We start from the raw sequence: 25,769 nt of genomic DNA, 5'->3' as shown, positions 1-25,769 counted from the left end.
TTCACTGTTTTCCGATAGAATTCTGCATAGAATTCTGCACGTGGAGTCCCAATTTGGTGTTTGTCCCATTTTGCAAAATCTCGGTTGATGTGCGGGCCCCAGACCTCAGAACCATAAAGAGAAACAGGTTCTACGACGGAGTCCAATATTGTGAGCCAGTTTGAATTGGGATGTCTACTTTGATGTTCTTTTTGATGGCACAGAAAGCCCTTCTTGCCTCGTGTCTCAGGTCATTTACAGCTTTGTTGAAAGGTAGGTGTAGTTTGTTGTGTGTTCTAGGACGTCTTATCCAGGAAGAAACTATATTTGTGTGACTGGAGGCTGGGTCCTTTTGGGAATATCGTAATTTTTGTCTTGGTTATATTCACTGTTGAGGTTTGGGAGAAATTGTGTAGAAGGTCATGTTGCTGTTGTTGTTGCCCTTCTTTGGTTGGAGACAGCAACATCAGGTCATGTGCCAAAAACCAGTGGAGTGATGCCTATTGATTGATGTAGATGTTGAAGAGGGTTGGGCTCAAACTGCATCCCTGTCTGACCCCCTGCTTTGGGGAAAGAAGTCTCTCTCTCTGTGATGACGGCAGGTCTGCACACAGAATTGAACAGCTGTAACTTTAAGGCTGCGCGCGCCTCCCCTCCATCCTCTCCTCCAATGGTCTTTTCCAGCTTCAGCTTCTAACAGCACAATTTGTAACGTGCCATAATTTTCCTCCACCGGCGTGTGCAGCCGGAAAATCAAATGTCACCGGCAGGAACGGCCGTTCCCCCTCTTTTGTCCGTGTGACCATGCCGCCGCCGGCGGCGAGCAGCAGCCGCGCCTTCGACACCGGATCCGACGCCGCCTGAAATCCGGATCGCGCGCTCGATGCTCCGGATCGCGCGGACTGCAGTTGTCATTGATCCGCTGCTCGGAGTGAAGGAATAAACCGTGAGTATGCACGCTGACCTACATTGTCCTGTTCCTGCAGCTAAAGGTGACTGAACTCACGTGCGTCGTGGCGCACGGATGCGTCCGCGCGCATAACCTGTGAGGATTTCACGCCTGACATTGTGAGGCTCTGCAGAAATCCACAGGAGGAGAGAGTTAAAGGGGGCGGGCTGCAGCCTGGACTTGAGGCAAAAGCCGAGGATTCTCCCCTGTGATGATTTCAGAGGATGAGGAGATGTTCCAGCGGTGCAACGAGGCGATGCGCACCGCAGTGACAGCAGGAGCAGCTGCCCCTCCTTTAAACAGCTTATTATTGAGGATGCAAGGAGCGAGAGAGCATCAAACACACACACACACACACACACACTCTCTCTCTCTCTCTCTCTCTCTCTCTCTCTCTCTCTCTCTCTCTCCTCTCATCCAACCATCACTACACTTCCAAGGCCGGAAATAAATGAATTAAAAGCTGCACTCATCCTGTAGGTTAGAGCTGCAACTACAACCAGGATTTTCCTTGTCGACTCCTCTTATATGTCCAAAAAAATGAAACAAGATATAAGTAGTTTGAAAAATTCCTATTTCAGTTTTAGAGCTCAAGGTCACATCTGGATATTTGTGACAGAAAAACTCAATGGGATGCATTTTCTTCATATATATATATATATATATATATATATATGAAGAGTTCAGAAGCAAAACCCAGCATTTCCAAAACCATAAATTGTTAGTTGCGGCCAACATGTACTTGGCTGTCAAGGGGACCATCAGTGTTCAAAATATGAAAGAATTTGAACAAACTGTTTTCATTTTATTGATGAAAGTCTGCATTTCTGAATATGGTTTCCTTTAAATTTCCATTTTCAACTGCATTTTTCTCCATTAAAAAACAAAAACTTACTGGATTTTGCATCTGAACTCTTCACACACACACACACACACACACACACACACACACACACACACACACACACACACATATATATATATATATATATATATATATATATATATATATATATATATATATATATATATATAAGAGAGAGATAGAAAATCAGAATTCTGCTACTCTGCAAGACTTCCAGAATTGTGCCAGTGGTCTGGAAGAGCAAACTTCTTATGTATTTCACAAAATTTATTTAACTCTAACCTTTATCTCCATCTTCACCTTAAACCATTTAGGATATAAATAAAACAGTACCCTTCCAGAAGTGGCAGTCAGATATGGAAGTGCAAATAAATCCAAGTTTTTCCCAGTTTGCATACTGCAAGGAATATATCATACTCTCACGAGCGACACTAGCTTATGGCAAGCTAAAAGTGGACGCTCTTGTTTTGGCTGAACAACTATACAGTTTTTGTATATTCTGTGTTAATACGCATCCGCGGCTGACGTGCTTGATGAATTCCTGCGCAAAAAGTAGTTCCCAAACAATGCTGTATTTCCGATGACAGTGTGTTTTCATGGGTAACATACAGTAGTGTTCAGAATAATAGTAGTGCTATGTGACTAAAAAGATTAATCCAGGTTTCTTATTGTTACATGGGAAACAAGGTACCAGTAGATTCAGTAGATTCTCACAAATCCAACAAGACCAAGCATTCATGATATGCACACTCTTAAGGCTATGAAATTGGGCTATTAGTAAAAAAAAAGTAGAAAAGGGGGTGTTCACAATAATAGTAGTGTGGCATTCAGTCAGTGACTTCGTCAATTTTGTGGAACAAACAGGTGTGAATCAGGTGTCCCCTATTTAAGGATGAAGCCAGCACCTGTTGAACATGCTTTTCTCTTTGAAAGCCTGAGGAAAATGGGACGTTCAAGACATTGTTTAAAAGAACAGCGTAGTTTGATTAAAAAGTTGATTGGAGAGGAGAAAACTTATAGGCAGGTGAAAAAAATGATATGCTGTTCATCTACAATGATCTCCAATGCTTTAAAATGGACAAAAAACCAGAGACGTGTGGAAGAAAACGGAAAACAACCATCAAAATGGATAGAAGAATAACCAGAATGGCAAAGGCTCACCCATTGATCAGCTCCAGGATGATCAAAGACAGTCTGGAGTTACCTGTAAGTGCTGTGACAGTTAGAAGACGCCTGTGTGAAGCTAATTTATTTGCAAGAATCCCCCCGCAAAGTCCCTCTGTTAAATAAAAGACATGTGTAGAAGAGGCTACAATTTGCCAAAGAACACATCAACTGGCCTAAAGAGAAATGGAGGAATATTTTGTGGACTGATGAGGGTAAAATTGTTCTTTTTGGGTCCAAGGGGTGAGACGATCCCCAAACTCTGAATTCAAGCCACAGTTCACAGTGAAGACAGTGAAGCATGGTGGTGCAAGCATCATGATATGGGCATGTTTCTCCTACTATGGTGTTGGGCCTATATATCGCATACCAGGTATCATGGATCAGTTTGGATGTGTCAAAATACTTGAAGAGGTCATGTTGCCTTATGCTGAAGAGGACATGCCCTTGAAATAGGTGTTTCAACAAGACAATGACCCCAAGCACTCTAGTAAACCAGCAAAATCTTGGTCCCAAACCAACAAAATTAATGCCTCGCAGATGTGAAGAAATCATGAAAAACTGTGGTTATACAACTAAATACTAGTTTAGTGATTCACAGGATTGCTAAAAAAACAGTTTGAACATAATAGTTTTGAGTTTGTAGCGTCAACAGCAGATGCTACTATTATTGTGAACACCCCCTTTTCTACTTTTTTTACTAATCCGCCCTATTGACGTTTCAAATCCCGCAAAACCTCGGCGAGTTCGCCGCTCTGCAAGATCTCAGTAACACTGAGACTCTCTGATCACGCTGCACTTTAACCGCTGCACACAGACACCACCATTAACATCGCAACATAAAACTATTTTTATATTGTGCCTAAAACTCTCGTGAACATATTCTCTCGGTTTATAGATGTTATTATTGTGTTTATGTAAACATGCTAGAATCACAGGCTGTCTCTCTGTTATTTTCAATGGGAGCTGCTGTGAGCTACGCTTGCTTCCTGGTCATGTCGTTCTGGGGGAAATGAAGTTTGCTCTTTAACGTCTTGATTATTGTTCTTTACAACACTGATTGTCCTCTTTGTTCCAGACTAATATATATAATATGTCTGAAATGTCAGTTTGCGTTTATTAAATTCCATGCAGATTAAACGTAGCAGACACAGATTATTTATTATTATTTTAGCAAGTTTTCAGGGTCTCATGTAGCAGTCTCTTATTAACGTGACGAAAAGCATAAAAAAAATACATTTTTGTAGTATAATATTCATTTACAATTGTCATCGTGTTGATTCTCTATATGTTTGACTGCAGTGACTGTCTGGCACGCAAGGGATTATGGGATACGTCAATAGGGCAAATAGCCCAATTTCATAGCCTTAAGAGTGTGCATATCATGAATGCTTGGTCTTGTTGGATTTGTGAGAATCTACTGAATCTACTGGTACCTTGTTTCCCATGTAACAATAAGAAATATACTCAAAACCTGGATTAATCTTTTTAGTCACATAGCACTACTATTATTCTGAACACTACTGTATGTCCTCCATCGTGTGTATTATCAGCTTTATGATTTGGGATTTTTGTGCATTGTTGTAGTGTTCTTTTATTTTTTGAGTGCTTTCATTCATGGGGAAGGTCTGTGAATACAAGTAATAATAATAACAAACACACTTTTTTTTTTTGGTTGCTAAGTTGGAACACCTGTTAAACTAGTCAAAAACCAAGACTTATACTCCAGAAAATACAATGCATATTATTTTGGTTTCCCAAAGGCCGGTGTGCATTCCCATAATGCTTCAGGAGTGAAGGCCTAAACACCAAGTGCACCAAATGTTTCTCATTTCCCAACATTCACCCAAAGCCTGTAGCCAAACCATGCTAACTGTAGGAACTGAGCCAGTCTTTAATATATGAGTTACATTAGAGACATCATATTAAATCAGCGATTGGCATTCTTGAACCATGAAGCTTTTTAAGACCAGCTCCTAACCATTTTTTCCAGGTTAACAACCAGTTAATTTTGGTTGAAACACTCTGAAAGATTGAAAATTGGTGCATGAACCAACCGGTGCCCATGTCCTTTGGTGGAAGAAGTGTAAATGGCACATCAAAAGTTACCTAAATGCTAGCTTGAGCAAATAATCTAATTTTGCAGAGTGCTGCTGGAGTGACTAATCAAACTTCAAACTCTTATTTCGCTAACATATTAGGCACAGAGGAGCAAGTGGTTCACACACTTGATTTCCTATAAAAATTTCCCCAGTTCATCACCACCTGTACACATTTTGAGCAACTAATTCACAGCTAACGCTTGTGTTACAGATCTATTAGCAAAGTGATCACTAGCATTAGTTTGAGTGACTACTAAAATTCACAGCTAATGTTTAAGTCACAATGGTGTTAGCAAAGTGATCACTAGTATTAATCTGAGTGACTAATAATATTCACAGCTAATGTTTAAGTCACAATGGTGTTAGCAAAGTGATCACTAGTATTACTCTGGGTGACTGAAATTCACAGCTAATGTTTAAATTGCAATGGTGATAGCAATGTGATTACTAGCATTTGTGTGAGTGACTAATGAATTTCATAGCTAATGTTTAAGTCACAATGGTGTTAGCAAAGTGATCACTAGCATTAGTCTGAGTGACTGAAATTCACAGCTAATGTTTAAGTCACAATGGTGTTAGCAAAGTGATCACTAGCATTAGTCTGAATGACTAATAAAATTCACAGCTAATGTTTAAGTCACAATGGTGTTAGCGAAGTGATCACTAGTATTAGTCTGAGTGACTAATAAAATTCACAGCTAATGTTTAAGTCACAATGGTGTTAGCAAAGTGATCACTAGTATTAGTCTGGGTGACTGAAATTCACAGCTAATGTTTAAGTCACAATGGTGTTAGCAAAGTGATCACTAGCATTAGTTTGAGTGACTAATAAAATTCACAGCTAATGTTTAAGTCACAATAGTGCTAGCAACGTGATTGCTAGCATTAGTTTGAGTGACTAATGAAATTCACAGCTAATGTTTAAGTCACAATGGTGTTATCAAAGTGATCACTAGCATTAGTTTGAGTGACTAATAAAATTCACAGCTAATGTTTAAGTCACAATAGTGCTAGCAACGTGATTACTAGCATTAGTTTGAATGACTAATAAAATTCACAGCTAATGTTTAAATCACAATGGTGTTAGCAAAGTGATCACTAGTATTAGTCTGGGTGACTGAAATTCACAGCTAATGTTTAAGTCACAATGGTGTTAGCAAAGTGATCACTAGCATTAGTTTGAGTGACTAATAAAATTCACAGCTAATGTTTAAGTCACAATAGTGCTAGCAATGTGATTACTAGCATTAGTTTGAGTGACTAATGAAATTCACAGCTAATGTTTAAATTGCAATGGTGCTAGCAATGTGATTACTAGCATTAGTGAGTCAGTGACTAATGAAATTCACAGCTAACGTTTAAGCACAAACATATTAGTGGTCTAGTGGTTAAGGTGTTGGGCTTGAGACCAGAAGATCCTGGGTTCAAATCCCCGCCTGACTGGAAAATCACTAAGGGCCTTGGGCAAGGTCTTTAATCCCCTATTGCTCCCGGTGTGTAGTGAGCGCCTTGTATGGCAGCACCCTGACATCGGGGTGAATGTGAGGCATTATTGTAAAGCGCTTTGAGCGTCTGATGCAGATGGAAAAGCGCTATATAAATGCAGTCCATTTACCATTTATATTATCCAAGTGATCACTGGCATAAATTTCAGTGACTAAACAAATTCACAGCTAACATTTAAGTTGGAAACATACACTCAACAAAAATATAAACGCAACACTTTTGGTTTTACTCCCATTTTGTATGAGATGAACTCAAAGATCTAAAACTTTTTCCACATACACAATATCACAATTTCCCTCAAATATTGTTACAAATCAGTCTAAATCTGTGATAGTGAGCACTTCTCCTTTGCTGAGATAATCCATCCCACCTCACAGGTGTGCCATATCAAGATGCTGATTAGACACCATGATTAGTGCACAGGTGTGCCTTAGACTGCCCACAATAAAAGGCCACTCTGAAAGGTGCAGTTTTATCACACAGCACAATGCCACAGATGTCGCAAGATTTGAGGGAGCGTGCAGTTGGCATGCTGACAGCAGGAATGTCGAGCTGTTGCTCGTGTATTGAATGTTCATTTCTCTACCATAAGCCGTCTCCAAAGGCGTTTCAGAGAATTTGGCAGTACATCCAACCAGCCTCACAACCGCAGACCACGTGTAACCACACCAGCCCAGGACCTCCACATCCAGCATGTTCACCTCCAAGATCGTCTGAGACCAGCCACTCAGACAGCTGCTGAAACAATCGGTTTGCATAACCAAAGAATTTCTACACAAACTGTCAGAAACCGTCTCAGGGAAGCTCATCTGCATGCTCGTCGTCCTCATCGGGGTCTCGACCTGACTCCAGTTCGTCGCCGTAACCGACTTGAGTGGGCAAATGCTCACATTCGCTGGCGTTTGGCACGTTGGAGAGGTGTTCTCTTCACGGATGAATCCCGGTTCACACTGTCCAGGGCAGATGGCAGACAGCGTGTGTGGCATCGTGTGGGTGAGCGGTTTTCTGATGTCAATATTGTGGATCGAGTGGCCCATGGTGGCGGTGGGGTTATGGTATGGGCAGGTGTCTGTTATGGACGAAGAACACAGGTGCATTTTATTGATGGCATTTTGAATGCATAGAGATACCGTGACGAGCTCCTGAGGCCCATTGTTGTGCCATACATCCAAGAACATCACCTCATGTTGCAGCAGGATAATGCACGGCCCCATGTTGCAAGGATCTGTACACAATTCTTGGAAGCTGAAAATGTTGCAGTTCTTGCATGGCCAGCATACTCACCGGACATGTCACCCATTGAGCATGTTTGGGATGCTCTGGACCGGTGTATACGACAGCGTGTACCAGTTCCTGCCAATATCCAGCAACTTCGCACAGCCATTGAAGAGGAGTGGACCAATATTCCACAGGCCACAATTGACAACCTGATCAGCTCTATGCGAAGGAGATGTGTTGCACTGCATGAGGCAAATGGTGGTCACACCGGATACTGACTGGTATCCCCCCCCAATAAAACAAAACTGCACCTTTCAGAGTGGCCTTTTATTGTGGGCAGTCTAAGGCACACCTGTGCACTAATCATGGTGTCTAATCAGCATCTTGATATGGCACACCTGTGAGGTGGGATGGATTATCTCAGCAAAGGAGAAGTGCTCACTATCACAGATTTAGACTGGTTTGTGAACAATATTTGAGGGAAATGGTGATATTGTGTATGTGGAAAACGTTTTAGATCTTTGAGTTCATCTCATACAAAATGGGAGCAAAACCAAAAGTGTTGCCTTTATATTTTTGTTGAGTGTATTAGCTAAGTGATCATCCATTTGTGTGACTAATAAAATTATCTGTGTAAAGTATTTCACACATAGCTATTGCTTGGGCAATGAATGGAATTAATGTCTAAAGATATTATTTTAACTAACTTGTTAAGTGCTTGCTCATGTTAGCTGGATTGACTAATCAAACTGATAACTAAGTTTTAAGTCAGGTGCATGTTGGTGAAGTGCTCACAAACATTAGCTTGAGTGATTATAATCCACAGTTAATGTTTCAGTCAGGCCTATATTCGTTAAGTGCTCACTGATGTTCGAGTGACTAATCAAATTCACAAATTTAAGTCAAGAGGTGTGTTAGCTAAGTGACTAATCAAATTCACAACTAATGCCTCCCTAAATTTACAACATTTATTCATTAATGTTTGCTAAGTGTTACTACTGTTAGCATGATTAATTTGACAGCATGCTAGCTTGAGTGACTCATCAAAAACAGGGCTAATGTAATCCACTAACATGTATCATAACATACAATGATAGCTAAGTGATCAATGTGTGATTAATCTGTTGCCATGCAGAATTAGCTAATGTAGCTTCCAAAGGATACGTTAATTTAAAGCAGATCAGTACATTATTGGCAATATGTGTTGTTGTGTTTGGTAAAAATTAGAAATTTGTCATCTTGTAACATGATGACTCAGCTTTTTGCTACTCTTTAAACTCTTCATATCTAGATCTGTATTTTATCCAAAATAAATGGGTTTAAACCCATTTAAAAATTGAATTAGAAGTGAGAATGAGATTGTGTGTCATTTTTGAACATTTTTATTAAACTCTTTGGATAATTTACCTGATATGCAACACGTTAAAATAAATCAAAAACTATAAAATAGTAAAAATGATCTCCAATTAAGAAAAAGGGCAAATCCTCACATTGGAGAAGCTGGAACAAGTCAAAATTTAGCATGTTGTTTTGACTTATATGATTAATTACCAAAGTAATCAATTATTTTCCTGTCAGTTAGTTTAAATCGATTAATCAATGCACTTGTACTGTAGGGTTTTAATGCTCCAGTATTCACCACTGCAGGCTCCATTCCTCAGTGCTGTGATCTCTCTCTCTCTGATCCCCTAAATTAATATTAACATTTGCAACCATGGCAATAATGGAACATGACAATATTTGCATTTGCATGCCACTGAAGTTGTGCCGTGCATTTTTGAGTGTGACAGTGTGGCTAAATGCAGAGGCAGGATGCTTAATCTAGTGGTGTGACTCCCCAGTATTATGCAAATGGTGTACTAGCTAAGATATCCAATGTGCAGTTGACGCTTTTATTGTCTCGTAGCATCATGCAGAGGGAGGCTACCTGTGGCTGAAGCCTATAAAATGATGGTTTAAGGGTTTATTTCCTAGTTTTTCCTGTTGCCAACCCTTCATATGTAGCGGTGGGAGATGGCGCGGTTGGTTAAAATGTGTTCCGTCCACAGCTTTACTGCCTTTTTTATTCAACTCGATCTGTAGACTTATTCAATATCTATCGATTGGTGGTTTGCACGACCTTGCTGCAGGGGATTGTGGGCGATGTTTAAGGCCACATGCTGTCCTTTCATGTGCACATAAGACTTATTTTCAGTCGAACACGCAGTCAGTCAGTATGGCACTGAACACCGCCCCTCAACTCTCAGAGGCTCACACTCGGATTGCAGTTAACAATTATATTAATTACCATAATCATTTTTAAAATGATTGATTTTGCCAATATGATTTCAGGAAATAGTTTGAAAATGGTCCATCACAGTTTCCTGTTCCTGTAGCCCAGGGGTGCTCAAGTTCAGTCCTCAAGAGCTACCTTCCTGATACTCTTAGTTGTCTCCCTGCTCCAACACACCTAAAATCCAATGAAAGGCTCATTAAAAGCCTGCTAACGAGTCTTTCATTGGATTCAGGTGTGTTGGAGCAGGGAGACAACTAAGAGTATCAGGAAGGTAGCTCTTGAGGACCAAACTTGAGCACCCCTGCTGTAGCCCAAAGACACATCATTATATCATTTGTCCAAAACCCTGGTGCATCTGGTGTTTGACAGCTCATCCAGGGGTAGATATTAATATTGCCCTGATGGCCTAGCAGTGCTATTTTGAGCTGCAGCCCAGTTCGGGCCACCAAACATCAAATTTCTTTTGCTCAAAAAGCCAACAGAGAAGATGAGTCTGAACATAAGTTGTTGGAATCTTGCTACTTTGAAGATATTTTCAACTTGCACGCTTTTGTTGAAGCCCCTAATTTTAATACATGACATTTTACAACACAGTTATTTCAACAGAGGCTTGAAGCGAATAATTGTGCCGGTACATTTGGTGTAAATGTTTCTCTTTGTGATCGTCCCTGATCAAGACTAAAATCTGGATGTTCAGTGACTTGTGGAACAATCTAAAAGTGTATCTGTAAGCGTTGAGTGTTAAATCTTGTCCAAAGATTTGTTTGTCTTGTCAGTGACATTTACGCCTCTAAGTCTTCAGTCTTTGCAATCTGGAGATGGCTGAAAAGAGTTTATAGGTCATAAATTCCCCGAACGGCATTGTTTGGTGATACCAGTACCTTTGCAGGAGAACCTAGGTCCAAATCTTTAGGGTCTTGCTGCTCCTCCATTACTGTTTAGCACAAGACTTGGACACTAACGGGTTACCTCAGGTGTCGACTGGATGTCTTTGATCTTAGGTCTCTTTGGACGTTCCTTTGGTACGTCTAGGATAACATAGGCAGACTTCATTGCGATGAGGAGTATTGCTTTCATTGGGGGAGAACGTCACGTTAGCTTTGAAAATTTGACTAGGTTTCTCTGGGCATGATACAAACGCAGGACACCAAGAGCTGGTGAAGACCAAGGGGATGCCCACGTTTCATCCTGCTGTGGCAGATCATTGGCTACTTTCTAAAAGGTGGGGATCGACCGGTTGTCTACTTGGGTGGTTTCCCTGCAAGACCCAAGGCTGTTCGTATCTGTAGCTGTCATCAGTTAGCATGCACGCATCTCATTTTGCTGTAGCTTCAGTTGGACCTGCGCTAGCTCTGTAGATTCTCACTCTCATGCTGCTATCGTGCCTTCCAGCAGCGACTTCTAAATTGAACAGTTAAGCCACAGTTTTCTTGGCAGACATCCTTCGCTTTCAGAAGTCTGTCTGCCACTCGGAGCTGCATGAATGGGATTCCTCTGTGTGTAATCTGTCCTCCTCCATTCACAAAAACCGCTGCGTCACTCTTTCCCACCTGTCACTCTCCTACGGATACCGACGTGGGAAAGAGCAGCCAGCAACCGTTTCTCCATTAGCCTCAAATGCATCGATACAGATGCACTTTGTGCTCGGCTGCCAGCCAAGAAATCAAACCGATGTTATTTTAAAAGTCGAATTTCCCACCAGTCAGCTTCTTCGGTGACCCTAACATGATGCGAGTAATCGACATTAGGAAGTAAATGCGCGATCATCTGAACAGTTCTTGGAAGGAACCAATGTGAAATGAGCCAAATGATAATAAATGATGACCTCTTATTTAGTGATTCACTCCTTAATGGGCTTTTTTTTTTTTTTCATTTATTTATTTGGTGCTTTGCTCATTCCTAAATAGGCATCTTCTTGCTTATTGAGTTATAAATTCACAGCTAATGTTTGGTGATAAAGGCACAAGACAATTGGTGCTATTTTTATTGTACTGCCGTGTCTCTAAAGCGTGCAGCTTATCTGCAAAGCCGCAGAGCGCCGTGGTGAGTCCTGTGGCGCTCCGGCGCGCTCTTCACGTGTCTTTTTGATGTTCCCAGGTGGTGAATAGAGCTGAACTGCCTCACATGGGTGTACCGCTAAGGATGCATGCTGCTGTTTTGTGCAGCGCTTCTTATCTTTGCACACAATTATCCTCATTAATGAGATTAACTGAAGACGTTTGCAGATTTTTTTTTTTTGTCACTTTTATATCTTTGCCAAATTGGAGCAGTTTTGTGAGGAATGTCCCGATAAATTCTGCTTTTGATCTCGATGCCCAATTTTTATTTTTTATTTCTTTTACACCAAGATTGTCTTTCAAATATTTTCATCGGTTTCCCAAAAGGTTTGACCTAATCTCTCCAAAACTTGGTGGAAGAACCTTTTTTTTTTGTTTTTCTTTTTCTTTTTTTGTCCAGAGAAACAACTCATTATTTTCAACATTTCAATCAAATTCTCAAAAAGGTTTTTCAGCCACACCTGGTTGAATGAAAATTGCTCTTATATACTGTAAAGAGAAAATCTATGAAATTTTAGTGTTGATGAGGATGTGAGATACAGGTCATTTTACTTCCTTTAGTTTAGCAGAAAAAGATGTGGATTTTTTTTTTTTAAATTGTTTATTCTTTTTTTTATTATTATTATTAATTGACATTCTGAACAATTTCCCCTTCCAAAAAAGTCCTCAGCTGAGTTTTCACAAAATTTGTTGGAATGATAAATGAAATATTGGTGATGATTCAGAGCCAAATAAGAGTCCTACATTAGTGATTACCAAAGTGTGGGCCGCTGTCCCCTGATGGGCCATAAAAGGTCATAAAAATAAATAAATAAGCGTATTTGATTTTCAATTTTGCCCCCCCCCCCCCCCCAAAAAAAAAAATTAATCAAAATATTTGTGATGTTTTTAAAAATGTTGCTGCAAGTAATAAGCTGTGGAATTAAAATTTCAGGTTATTATTCATTTAAATGATCCAGTTCAACAAAATATGTGTCTGGAAATACTACAAAATTTTGATTAATTGTTTGGGTGGGCCGCAAAATATTTTGCGTTGTCAGTGGGCCACGCCGCTCTGGATCATTATGTTTAATTTTGATGATGGTGGAAATAATCTTATCAAGATTAAAAATGTGTCTCGGACACTCGAGTAAAGAGAGGGGCAGAGCTGTCGACTGATCACCACCTGGTGGTGAGTTGGATCCGCTGGGAGGGGAGGAAGCCGGTCAGACCTGGCAGGCCCAAACGTATCGTGAGGGTCTGCTGGGAACGACTGGTGGAACACTCTGTGAGGGAGGTCTTCAACTCCCACCTCCAGGTGAGCTTCTCCCAGATCCCGGGAGAGGTTGGAGACATGGAGTCCGAGTGGACCATGTTCTCCACCTCAATTGTTGATGCGGCCGCTCGTAGCTGTGGTCACAAGGTCTCTGGTGCCTGTCGCGGCGACAATCCCCGAACCCAGTGGTGGACACCGGAAGTAAGGGATGCCGTCAAGCTGAAGAAGGAGTCCTACTTATCTTTGTTGGTAGGTGGTACCCCAGAGGCAGCTGACAGGTACCGGCAGGCCAAGCGTGCCGCAGCCCGTGTGGTCGCAGAGGCAAAAACTCGGGTCTGGGAGGAGTTCGGGGAGGCTATGGAGGAGGACTATCGGTCGGCCTCGAAGAGATTCTGGCAAACCGTCCGATGCCTCAGGAGGCAGAAGCAGCTCTCCATCGGCACTGTTTACGGTGCTGGTGGGGAGCTGTTGACCCTGACTGGGGATGTTGTTGGGCAGTGGAAGGAGTACTTCGAGGATCTCCTCAATCCCATCGTCACATCTTCCGAAGAGGAAGCAGAGACTGGGGACCCAGAGGCGGACTCATCCATTACCCAGGCAAAAGTCACCGAGGTGGTTAGAAAGCTCCTCAGTGGCAAGGCTCCTGGGGTGGATGAAGTCTGTCCTGAGTACCTTAAGTCTCTGGATGTTGTGGGACTGTCTTGGCTGACACGCCTCTGCAACATCGCGTGGCAATCAGGGACAGTGCCTCTGGATTGGCAGACCGGGGTGGTGGTCCCTCTGTTTAAGAAGGGGCACCGGAGGGTGTGTTCCAACTATAGGGGGATCACACTCCTCAGCCTCCCCGGTAAGGTCTATTCCAGAGTACTGGAGAGGAGAATTCGACCGATGGTCGAACCTCGGATTCAGGAGGAGCAATGTGGTTTTCATCCTGGTCGCAGCACACTGGACCAGCTCTACACGCTCCATCAGGTGTTCGAGGGTTCATGGGAGTTCGCCCAACCAGTCCACTTGTGTTTTGTGGATCTGGAGAAGGCGTTCAACCGTGTCCCTCGGGGCGCCCTGTGGGGAGTGCTCTGGGAGTACGGGGTCCGGGGTCCTTTGCTAAGGGCTATCCGGTCCTTGTATGACCGCAGCAGGAGCTTGGTTCGCATTGCCGGTAGTAAGTCAAACCTGTTTCCAGTACACGTTGGCCTCCGCCAGGGCTGCCCTTTGTCACCGGTTCTGTTCATTATTTTTATGGACAGAATTTCTAGGCGCAGCCAGGGTGTAGAGGGGGTCTGGTTTGGGAGCCACAGAATCTCGTCTCTGCTGTTTGCGGACGATGTGGTTCTGTTGGCTTCATCAAATCAGGATCTTCAGCGTGCACTGGGGCAGTTTGCAGCCGAGTGTGAGGCGTCCGGGATGAAGATCAGCACCTCCAAATCCGAGGCCATGATTCTCGACCGGAAAAAGGTGCTTTGCCCTCTTCAGGTCGGTGGAGTGTCCTTGCTTCAAGTGGAGGAGTTTAAGTATTTCGGGGTCTTGTTCACAAGTGAGGGACGGATGGAGCGTGAGATCAATAGACGGATCGGTGCAGCGTCTGCAGTGATGCGGTCGCTGTATCGGACCATCGTGGTGAAGAGAGAGCTGAGTAGGGGGGCAAAGCTCTCGATTTACCGATCGATCTACATTCCGATCCTCACCTATGGTCATGAGATTTGGCTCATGACCGAAAGCTCTCGATTTACCGATTGATCTACGTTCCGATCCTCACCTATGGTCATGAGATTTGGCTCATGACCTAAAGAACGAGATCGCGGGTACAAGCGGCCGAGATGAGTTTCCTCTGCAGGGTGGCTGGGCGCTCCCTTAGAGATAAGGTGAGGAGCTCGGTCACTCGGGAGGAGCTCGGAGTCGAGCTGCTGCTCCTCCACGTCGAAAGCACTCAGTTGAGGTGGCTCGGGCATCTTTTCCGGATGCCCCCTGGACGCCTCGCTGGAGAGGTGTTCCGGGCACGTCCCATTGGGACGAGGCACCGGGGAAGACCCAGGACACGCTGGAAGGATTACATCTCTCGGCTGGCTTGGGAACGCCTTGGGGTTCCCCCGGAGGAGCTGGGGGAGGTGTGTGTGGATCGGGAGGTCTGGGCGGCTTTGCTTGAGCTGCTGCCCCGCGACCCGACTCCAGATAAAGCGGAAGAAAATGAATGGATGGATGGAAGATTAAAAATGTGAAATTTTAGTGTTGAGTCGCAATCAGGTGTGGATTCTATGTCGGTTTGTTTTGTTCCTTTGACACAGTAACGTGTTGCTTTTTAATATTTTGAGTATTTCCCAAATATGGTGCAGCCAATCTGCACAAAACCTTGTTCAACGATATGATAAATCCAATTTGTTTTTTGATTGAGATGTGAAGAATTTCTTTCTATTAGTTACCATGGAAAATATGCCATTTTTAAAGGAATTTACAAAATTGGTGGGGGGTTTTTGGAGGGGGGACATATGAAACAGATCTGATAGTTTTTTTTTTACAGAAAATCCCAGAACTAGGTTTCCCTGTGATGGATTTTTGTCTTTTTCACGTTGAGCTTTGCTGCCACTTTCCTCAGCCAGTATCTGCTTCCAGCTAGAATTTATTCTGGAGCCAGGTATCCCAGTGTTGGATGAGGATCTGGATTTGGTGCACTGATTTGGGAGAAAAACCTCAGTCTGCTACCACCCTGAATAATTCTTCGATTGGCATATGGCACGGAGAGGAAAAAGCCCAGTGATCCCTGCCTGCCGTTCTCATCGCCATTTTCCCGCCAGTGGCTCCTTAACAATTTTAGCATCACACTTAACATGTTTATTCGTCCTCCCTGAGCCTCATCTTGGAGACCTCAGATTCTGAATAGGAAAGCATCAACTAGCATTGTACAGAGATGAATGTTAAATACACTTTGAGACGTTCATTCAGTCTGACTCCAACAAACGTGCTGAATTTCAGTTCAGCCACGTGGGAAAATAATTAGGGCACTTGAGGAGTGTGTCGTATTTTCTGGAGAATAATTTGCATGTTTTCATTGTATGTGGAGCTCACTTTTTAAACAGTGTTTCCCTGTGGATAGAAACTCTGTGTAGCACATGTGCACACCACAGCCTGTGCTGTTAATTAACATGCATTAAATGTGTGTTGGACAACATACTGGCTGTTATTTGATGCAGTTTGGACATCAGATGGATACGTATTTCTGATCCACAGCATTTAAAACACTAATGAAAATGTGAATCCAGTTGATTGATTTGTTTTTTTTTTAAATCAGCTGTTTAAATTTGGATTTTTGTGCATTGCTGTAGTGTACTTTTATTACTGGCTTTTATTCTTTTGCTATTGGGTTTATTGTTAGTTCTTTGATTCCTAGGAAAGCCCTTTTCTATATGTTGTGTTTGATTTCACTTGATCGTCTGTCTGTTGTGGAATATTTAAGATGAAACAGTTTGGTTAAAGTTTTTGAGAATTTGATCATAATGGTGATGAACACTTTGGCAAAATAAAGAGCACAGGTGGATTTGGGGCATGTCCATCTCCTTGCTATTAAGCAGTAGATGTAAGTCCAATTTAGGCCCAGAGGGCCATCAGGTTGATGCGTATCACTGGACACCTTAGCGTGACGCACATGAGAGCCTACACCTGCCCCTAGAGGGGACGCTAGTCCATCACAGGGAACTTCCCCGGCTGAGGTGACACATCTTTGGCCTCCTGCTTCTCCTTCTACCTGGTGGCTCCATCCTCAGCATCCTTCTCCCTGTATACCCCACACCCCTCCTCTGCACACACATAAAACATCTTAGTCACGCTTCTCTGACTTTATGTCCAAACCGTCCAACCTGCACTGTCCCTCTGACATGCTCATTCCCAAACCTGTGCAAACATGAAGTAAGTTAAAGAAGAAGAAAAAAGACCATCTTGCAGGTCCAGAAAGTTTGCTACCTTGATAGAACCTACACTAGGTCCCCGAAGTGTCTTCTCCTATGTGGGCGTGTACGTGAGGTCGTCCGGTTTCCACTCGCGGAACTGTTGCCAGTTTTTCCTGTTGTACACAAGAGAGAAGGGAACACGCTGAACAAACATGCACTCCAGTAATGGTAGATGGCAAATGGGGACCAGCAGGGGACCAGCAATTTAGCAGCAAAAGTGAATTTTTAAAGAAAGCAGTGGAGGTTTATTGCTGTATTTACAGGCTTAATAGACACTGTGTATTTTCTGTCCCTCTCTCAATTTCCGGCTAAGGAGACAGGGCTGATGCCTTTGGTAAACCCAATTAAAGAGATAAGTGTTTGTCTGAGCGATCCGGTTTGTGTTAAGTTTTCAGGAAGGCTGCGTCGTACATCTAAGGGAGCCACACGAGCAGATCACTCGGTACATTTTCTCCCTCTGTATCTATTGATTTTTCGTAGACAGTAGAGATGATTTAAAGGGCAGCCATGGTGAGATCAAAGCACAAGGTGCATGAAGTGGACAGTGAGGGATTGTCTGTGCCACGGAGCGGGAAAACATCCGGAATGCACTTTGATTCTGCAAAGCTTAAGAGGAAAACAAACATTGAACTAAATATGTCTTCGCTATTCTGTTCGCCGGCTTAAAGCCGCCGTCACACTCAATTGAAAAGGAGAGTTGTATTTTTTTATTTTGCATGTTCTACAAGAATGGGTGGGGCTTAAAATTTGGTGATGTAGCACTTAGCGACTATTGTGTTGTACATCAAATGCAAACTTCAGTAATTTATTAACCCTCTGGGGCCAAGCAGGAGCAGACGGAGAGCTTCTGATGACAATCTCATGTGCTCAAACAAAGAGTGTGTAACTATCAGGATTGCTCCACTAGTTTGCATGTGAATGTTACTGGATAACTCTGTTGCTTTCTCTGCGTAAAGCACTGTTTACCATATCAATGGACAACAAAACGCATAGACCATTTTGTATATATTGTTCAAATTGTGCATTTGTGTTTATTGTTTGAACCTTTTTGTTGTACAGTCTTTCACACAAGACCTCCAATTACATTTATAAAGTGTTAAAACAGTTGTTTATTATAGTTTGCTATGTGTTTTGAATAAATGTGTGTGGAAAGTTATTTTTCGCTTTATTTTTCCTTGCCTATTTTTGATTGTAAACTTTTATTACACTTATAAAACACAACAAAAACATATAAATTCTGAAAGCACAGGTTGTCCTAAAAAAAGAGACATAAAACTTGATTGTGGGATGCAGGGAGAGCTGTTAACAGCAATAATAAAATATTTATGCCAGGCGAGTGAACTGTCCAAAAAATGCCCTCGGACCCCAGAGGGTTAAAATTACTAACTCAAGTGCAGCCTGTAGATCAGTGGAATAAGCACTTGGACTACAGCATGTAGACCTGGTCCTGGTCACCCTACATGTCTGTGTCTTTGTGCAAGATACTTCTGGCCAGTTGTAAACAGGTACCAGCCTTAGCTGGGGAAGTAACCTGTGTTGTACTGGTGTCCCATCCAGGGGGAGTTGTAGTGTCTCCAGAAATCAGGGATAAGCATTGGCACCAATGGGTCTCAAGGCCTCTACAAGACAGCAGCCTGGTATTACCCATTGAAACATCCTGGCATAATACAGTATTGGTTTCTAAACAATAGCGATACAAACCAAGAGCCAACTGAACTAGACTATAGGCATCTAGCTAACTATAGAAGTTAATACACTTTGAATTTGTGTGAACGGACAGAATTTGGTCGATGGAATTTTAACAACTGACTGCAGCTTGTTTGTGAAATGTCAGCATCTTTCCGACTGCTCTTTCGGTCAAGTCTATATATTAACAGCTGATGGAACATATAACTCATATAATATAAAATAATCCTACCTTGACTATAACTTAAGAGACTGATAAACTTCCACAACACCATGTGGCGCCATTGCCAGCACAAGTCAAATTGAAGTCATGTGATCGCAGCTTCCAGGTGTAGACAAATTCTAATTGTTCTGGTGCGCCCCTCAATTTTCAAATTGTATTACTGCTAACTTAGCAGAGCCAATTAGGAGTTTGGCTATCGTATATAGACATCGGTTCGAGTCTAGGTTGCAGTCCCTGTCTGTGCTCTTGGACAAGACACTTCAGGGAAGTAACCTACGATGGACCAGTGGCCCGTCCTGGGGGCCATCATAGACGCTTTAGTTGCTTTATGCTACAGAATCCGCGGATAAGCGCTGACAGCAATGAAACTCAGGGCCTAGATGGGAGTTACTTCTTCTAATGTATGTGGTATGTGTCGCCATTTTGGGCAGTGTAATTCATTCACTTCAAAGGTCAGCATTAGCATGTTAGCGTGTAATTAGCATTACTCACAAGCGCTGATGTAAAAAGCCAAGTGACTCCACAGATCACACCAGACTGCATGTTTGAGAATTCAGATTAGCTCCAGCGGTTTGCAGCATTCAGCTTGAGGGCTTCATGAATCAAACACATTGGTTTTAACCAAAGAATTGTGGCGTTCTTGAAGGTAGACGTGTGTGTGTGTGTGTGTGTGTGTGTGTGTGTGTGTGTGTGTGTGTGTGTGTGTGTGTGTGTGTGTGTGTGTGTGTGTGTGTGTGTGTGTGTGTGTGTGAGATTGCTCTCTGTGTGTCATTTGGCAATTAAAACATGTACGTGCCACATTTCAGACACACCACAAAGTTCTTTATTGCAGAGCTGCTTTTTTTTTGCATTTTACAGAAGAGGTTCACATCAGGTTCTGGAGCTTCAGAAGACCAGAATGCAATGCCTTTTTCATTTTTCCACCCTCTCGCTCTCTGTGATTCTACTTTTATTGTAAATGCAGAGAATTCTTGCCCTTTTCTTCAAGTTGTTTTATGTTTTTTGGAATTGTAGCTACTAGATGTACTTAAGACATCAACAGTGACAACAACATGACTTTTTAGCCTATTATTCGGTGCGGTAGAACATTCCGCAAGGCTGGATTTGTCTTTTAACCGACTGTCACGTGCAACACAAACCTTGACATTCAGCAAATCAGTATTTGCCCGGAGTTTCTTTTGATTATTCTTTGTGATGCCAGTATGTATTTTTATATAACCAGTGGACGCGGCTCTTATTAAACCAGAGTCAGGAAAAAGGTTTAGTGCCATCTAGTTAAAATGCACCGGTTTGTCCGCCGGTGTGTTTGGAAGCTGGTGCATGTGTGTGTTCAGCCAAGCAGGTCGCAGGCTCCGTCTCTCCGGTCTAAACGGCAGCGGATGGTGGCTGATTGGTGAATATGTGGGAGTCTGGCCGGGTGCCTGGTACAGATACGGGAGACCCCAATGTCCTGCCAGACCACGCTGAGACACTGACCTGCCATTATAACCCATCCGGAGGGGACGGAAATCGGGCATTATGACGCTGGAATCTCCCGTAGTGTCCAAACACCTTATCACTCTAAAAACTGTGATTGTGCTCTACTCAGTTTTTATTGGTGAAACATTACACTTAAAAATATTGAGTAAATTTAAAAGTTGTGAAATCATTTAAATATACTTGATGATCTTGGTAAATCTAAGTCAAAAATATTAAGTATATTAGTGATTTCCAAATATTCTGAATGAAATGTACCACACAAATTAAGTATATTTCCAAAAAATACAATTTGTTAAGCAAATGTTAATTTAATTCAATGAAACAATAAATGTAAAGTTCACATAAAATTGACTGTTAAATTTTTATACATTTCATTTGGTATATCCAACTCAATCAACTGAATGTGTTTCGTAGATTTTACTAAGTATTGCGGTATACTGTGATATATACAAAGCCACTGAATTACTTTTTAGAGTGTAATTTAATAACATTTCTTTTGTTATCTCAGGATTCTAACTCAGTTTGGATTGTTTTAAGAAGGAAATGGTCTAAACAAAACATCCAGCACAGCCGTTTATGTGTCCGTACATTTTTGAACCAGAGATGAATGTATTCCAGAACATTCCGAATGTGTACTGGACACTGTTTTGCTAACATGGCGCTTTTGACTTTGGACAGATGATAAAGAAAATGCTATGATTCTTACAATAATTAATGCTAAAAAGTGTAAAAATCCAACTCCTCGTCTGTAACGGATGAAGTAGGGGATTGCCTGTTGGGTTGAAATACGGCAGGTATCTCGTGCACCACCGTGGCCGCTATGCTAGCCATGAAGGCCCAACAGGAACCCTGAAGACGAGACTGCTAACAGGGCTGTGATTTAAAAAGAAGTCCTCAACAGTGGATCAGGTGGAGGAGGTGATGGCTTGTAACCCAATCATCTGGGACTTTATTACATTAAACAAACCCATGCGCAAGCTTCTCTAGATCAACCCTAAGTTTAGATTGTCTCTGTGTCCACATCCCGTATGCAGGAGTGCTGAAAAGGAGAAGTATTCTAGAGACTCCCTTAATACAATTATAATACTGACAAAATAATATGGGGGGTGGCCCAGTAAGATTTCTTTTCATGGGGCCCAAAATCCTTGGCGGCACCCCTGTCTGTATGGGATCCAATCAGCAGACAGTCGTCCTTGCCTCCGAAAGACCACCACGCTTGATGAATTAATGCTAAAGTTTAAGTTATGGGTAGGTTAGCTGTTGACGATTAGCATCACCTATGGTTCGTACTTTGTTTAATATGGTCCATCTCCAGACGAACGTGGTATGTCTGTGTAACAGTGTCGAGTATAAAAGACAGGAGTTTCCAATCATGAAGAAGTAAGTCCGAAATAAGCCCTGAGATGGCTGTTGCTTTACTCTGGAATCCGTAGCATGAAGTAGGTGATGGTCTATGAGTCCCGTCCTGGATGGGGTGCCATTCAAGACTGGTACCCATTTACAGCAGAGTGGGCAGATGAAGTATCTTGTCCAGGGATACAGTGAATGGGAATCAAACCCAGCTTTTAGCGGTTTGTAGTCCAGGTCCTCTGAACCAAACATGGATTGTTTTATAATTACCAAACAGTCCCTTTTAAATCCTTCAAATCATTCCTTGTTGACTCTTGCTTTTTGAGCCAGTGCACCGTAATAGTGGTTGAGGTGACTCTTGCAGGATCCCCTCAGGAGAGGAGGAATACGGCCTCACTTATCCACTATTCCAGCGTAGATCTGATGTATTATGCAACCCGATCTGGACTGGCCCATTAAGCAGCACAAGCGTGAAATCTGGGGCAGAACACCCAGCCTCCCAAGATGTCTCTGCAGTTCTGAAATGCAGACGTGCCACCGAGCTTAGTTCTGACCGAGTCGGGTCCAGTCTCAAGTGTAGTAGGTACCACGTAGCAGACATTCAGACAGCTTTTGGTGCAGGTTTTATGGAGTATTACTCCAGATGTCTCACTTCAGAAGTTAAAACTGAGACCAGGCTCAAAAGTATTCAGGCGTCACTCTGATTTCACTCGATGTGGAGGTAAATATCAGGTTGAAAGTGTTGGGTTGGAGAACATACAGAGAACAGTACAGACTGTTATTCTGTGTGAGGCTGTTTGTTCCGGAAAGGTTGTTGCCGTGGTTATTGCCATTTTTAACAGTACAGCTAAAGATGATTCATAGTCACTTGATGAATCTGTATAGACTGAATTTACTTCATGCTGCCTCTTTCTTGAGAATTAATTCTGTTTTTGGACAGAAAAGTAAGTTTAACGTTTGTCCACTGTGACCTGTTGGAGGTAGAATGTCTCAAAAGTTTGATATTTTATTTTATTACGCAGAATATAACATTACAAATGAGACTTAATTTTAATATATGAAAACGTATTTGTAAGATAAGAAATCATTATGGTCATTTTGTATGGAATTTAGGAGAGATCATTTTGTTTAAAGTACACAGAGAAAAATAACCTTTATACATACAAATTGTTTTTAAAAATGCACAAAAAAAAAAAAATCACTTTCCCCCAAATCGTTTAAAATGACAAATGTGCTCGAAGGAATATTTTCCCAGTATTTTCATAGCTCTTTACATCTGCAGCTTTATTTGTTCTTTATTTTTTATTTTATACTTGTTTTAACTTTTTAATTTTTTCTGATTTGTTTTATTTTGTTTGTTTGTTAAAATAATTATTTATATCTCAAAGTTCTATCATTTCTGAATTTCCTTTTTTAAAATTTTATATCACATTTTTGTCTTTAGGTTATTTCTATATATCTCGAAGTTCTACAATTTTTAATTTTTTTTTCAAATTTTGTAAGTAATATTTTTTTTATTTGTCAGTTCAGTTCATCATTATTTATTTGAGAAACAGCTTTACATGGTTGTAAGCAGACATTTTTTAAGGTAGATATATACGTTTAGATAGGTAGATATATATTTTGCTTGTTTAATTATTTCTTTATACAAGTAGTTCTACAATTAATTTTGATTTGTTTTAATATTTTCTATTGGATTTTTTTATGTGTTTGTTAAATTACTCCTTTTTTTCTCAAAATCCTGCAATTTGTTTCAAATTTTACATCTAATTTTTAAAATCTTATTAAATTATTCCTTTATAGTTCTATGAGTTGTTTTTTTTTTTGTTTTTTAAATTACTCCTTTTTATCTCAAAGTTCTACAATTTCTGATTTTCATTTTGTAATTTTTTATGTACTGTATTCTTTTTTAAAAAATTTTATTGTGGCACTTGGAGTACTCCATAAAAATCAGGTTCACAAACGACATTTTGCAATTTTTGACAGTAAACATTCAGTGTGCGCAGAGCATGGTGTTTTTTTGCACCACCGTGCATAATCGACTGACAAATTTCCGCAAGTGATTCTGTTAATACGGCTATATATACAGATCTGAAATTTTAGGTTCTGATAGATACAGGTGAGGACCTGTGAACCTCATGTTTTGACCCGCGTTTGCATCTTTTACCCTGCGCAGTGAACGCAACATAAGCTAAAGTCAGACCGGCCTATCAGCTTGCTTGGATGCTGTCGTCCTCATTAATGTGGACTTATTGAAGTAACCTCACCTGGTGCTCCTCCCTGCAGAGCCAAAATGATGTGCGAGGTGATGCCAACCATCAGTGAGGACACGGCGCTGAACCAGCGTGGCTCACAGAGCAGCACCTCCGACCCGGACTCCCATTTTGAGCAGCTGATGGTCAACATGTTGGATGAGAGGGACCGGCTCCTGGACACGCTGAGGGAGACCCAGGAGAGCCTGGGCCTGGCCCAGCAGCATCTTCAGGATGTCATGTACGACCGGGACTCACTGCAGCGCCAGCTCAGCTCTGCGCTGCCACAGGTGAAACGCTAGTGTGCTACTTTTCACTGATGTTGGATTCTTTTGAGGTTGGTTAGTCTTGTCCATCCAAATTGGAAGTCCCAAAAACCAGTTTTATTTGTTGTTATCTATCGTCCACCTGGTTGTTACTGTGAGTTTCTCTGTGAATTTTCGGACCTTTTGTCTCACTTAGTGCTTAGCTCAGATAAGATAATTATAGTGGGCGATTTTAACATCCACACAGATGCTGAGAATGACAGCCTCAACACTGCATTTAATCTATTATTAGACTCTATTGGCTTTGCTCAAAATGTAAATGAGTCCACCCACCACTTTAATCATATCTTAGATCTTGTTCTGACTTATGGTATGGAAATTGAAGACTTAACAGTATTCCCTGAAAATCCCCATTCTGTCTGATCATTTCTTAATAACATTTACATTTACTCTGATGGACTACCCAGCAGTGGGGAATAAGTTTCATTACAGTAGAAGTCTTTCAGAAAGTGCTGTAACTAGGTTTAAGGATATGATTCCTTCTTTATGTTCTCTAATGCCATATACCAACACAGGGCAGAGTAGCTACCTAAACTCTGTGAGTGAGATAGATTATCTCATCAATAGTTTTATATCCTCAATGAGGAGAACTTTGGATGCTGTAGCTCCTCTGAAAAAGAGAGCTTTAAATCAGAAGTGCCTGACTCCGTGGTATAACTCACAAACTCGCAGCTTAAAGCAGATAACCCGTAAGTTGGAGAGGAAATGGCGTCTCACTAATTTAGAAGATCTTCACTTAGCCTGGAAAAAGAGTCTGTTGCTCTATAAAAAAGCCCTCTGTAAAGCTAGGACATCTTACTACTCATCACTAATTGAAGAAAATAAGAACAACCCCAGGTTTCTTTTCAGCACTGTAGCCGGGCTGACAAAGAGTCAGAGCTCTATTGAGCTGAGTATTCCTTTAACTTTAACTAGTAATGACTTCATGACTTTCTTTGCTAATAAAATTTTAACTATTAGAGAAAAAATTACTCATAACCATCCCAAAGACATATCGTTCTCTTTGGCTGCTTTCAGTGATGCCGGTATTTGGTTAGACTCTTTCTCTCCGATTGTTCTGTCTGAGTTATTTTCATTAGTTACTTCCTCCTGATTAGAGCTGCACTTCTTTAGCATAAAAGTTATTTCGCCGTGTTTTTTTTGTT

The 25,769-nt window shown here is 41.6% G+C and overlaps 1 protein-coding gene across 8 annotated transcripts in view; it reads left to right on the top strand.

Annotated features, from left to right (window-relative positions):
• The first annotated feature begins 766 nt into the window (after positions 1-766).
• The window catches only part of ppfia2 (PTPRF interacting protein alpha 2), a 231,197-nt gene continuing 206,194 nt past the window's right edge, over positions 767-25,769 (top strand). For all 8 annotated transcript variants that reach the window (XM_034163802.1, XM_034163796.1, XM_034163798.1 and 5 more), the window contains exons 1-2: positions 767-925; positions 24,333-24,588. In XM_034163802.1, coding sequence (XP_034019693.1) covers positions 24,340-24,588 — 249 coding nt within the window. In that variant the 5' untranslated portion in view covers positions 767-925; positions 24,333-24,339. The remainder of the gene's footprint in view (positions 926-24,332; positions 24,589-25,769) is intronic.

The sequence above is a fragment of the Thalassophryne amazonica genome, chromosome 22 (genome assembly GCF_902500255.1).
Source record: "Thalassophryne amazonica chromosome 22, fThaAma1.1, whole genome shotgun sequence".
Lineage (NCBI taxonomy): Eukaryota > Metazoa > Chordata > Actinopteri > Batrachoidiformes > Batrachoididae > Thalassophryne > Thalassophryne amazonica.
The sequence above is the reverse complement of the archived record's forward strand: the minus strand, read 5'-3'. Positions and strand labels throughout refer to the sequence as shown.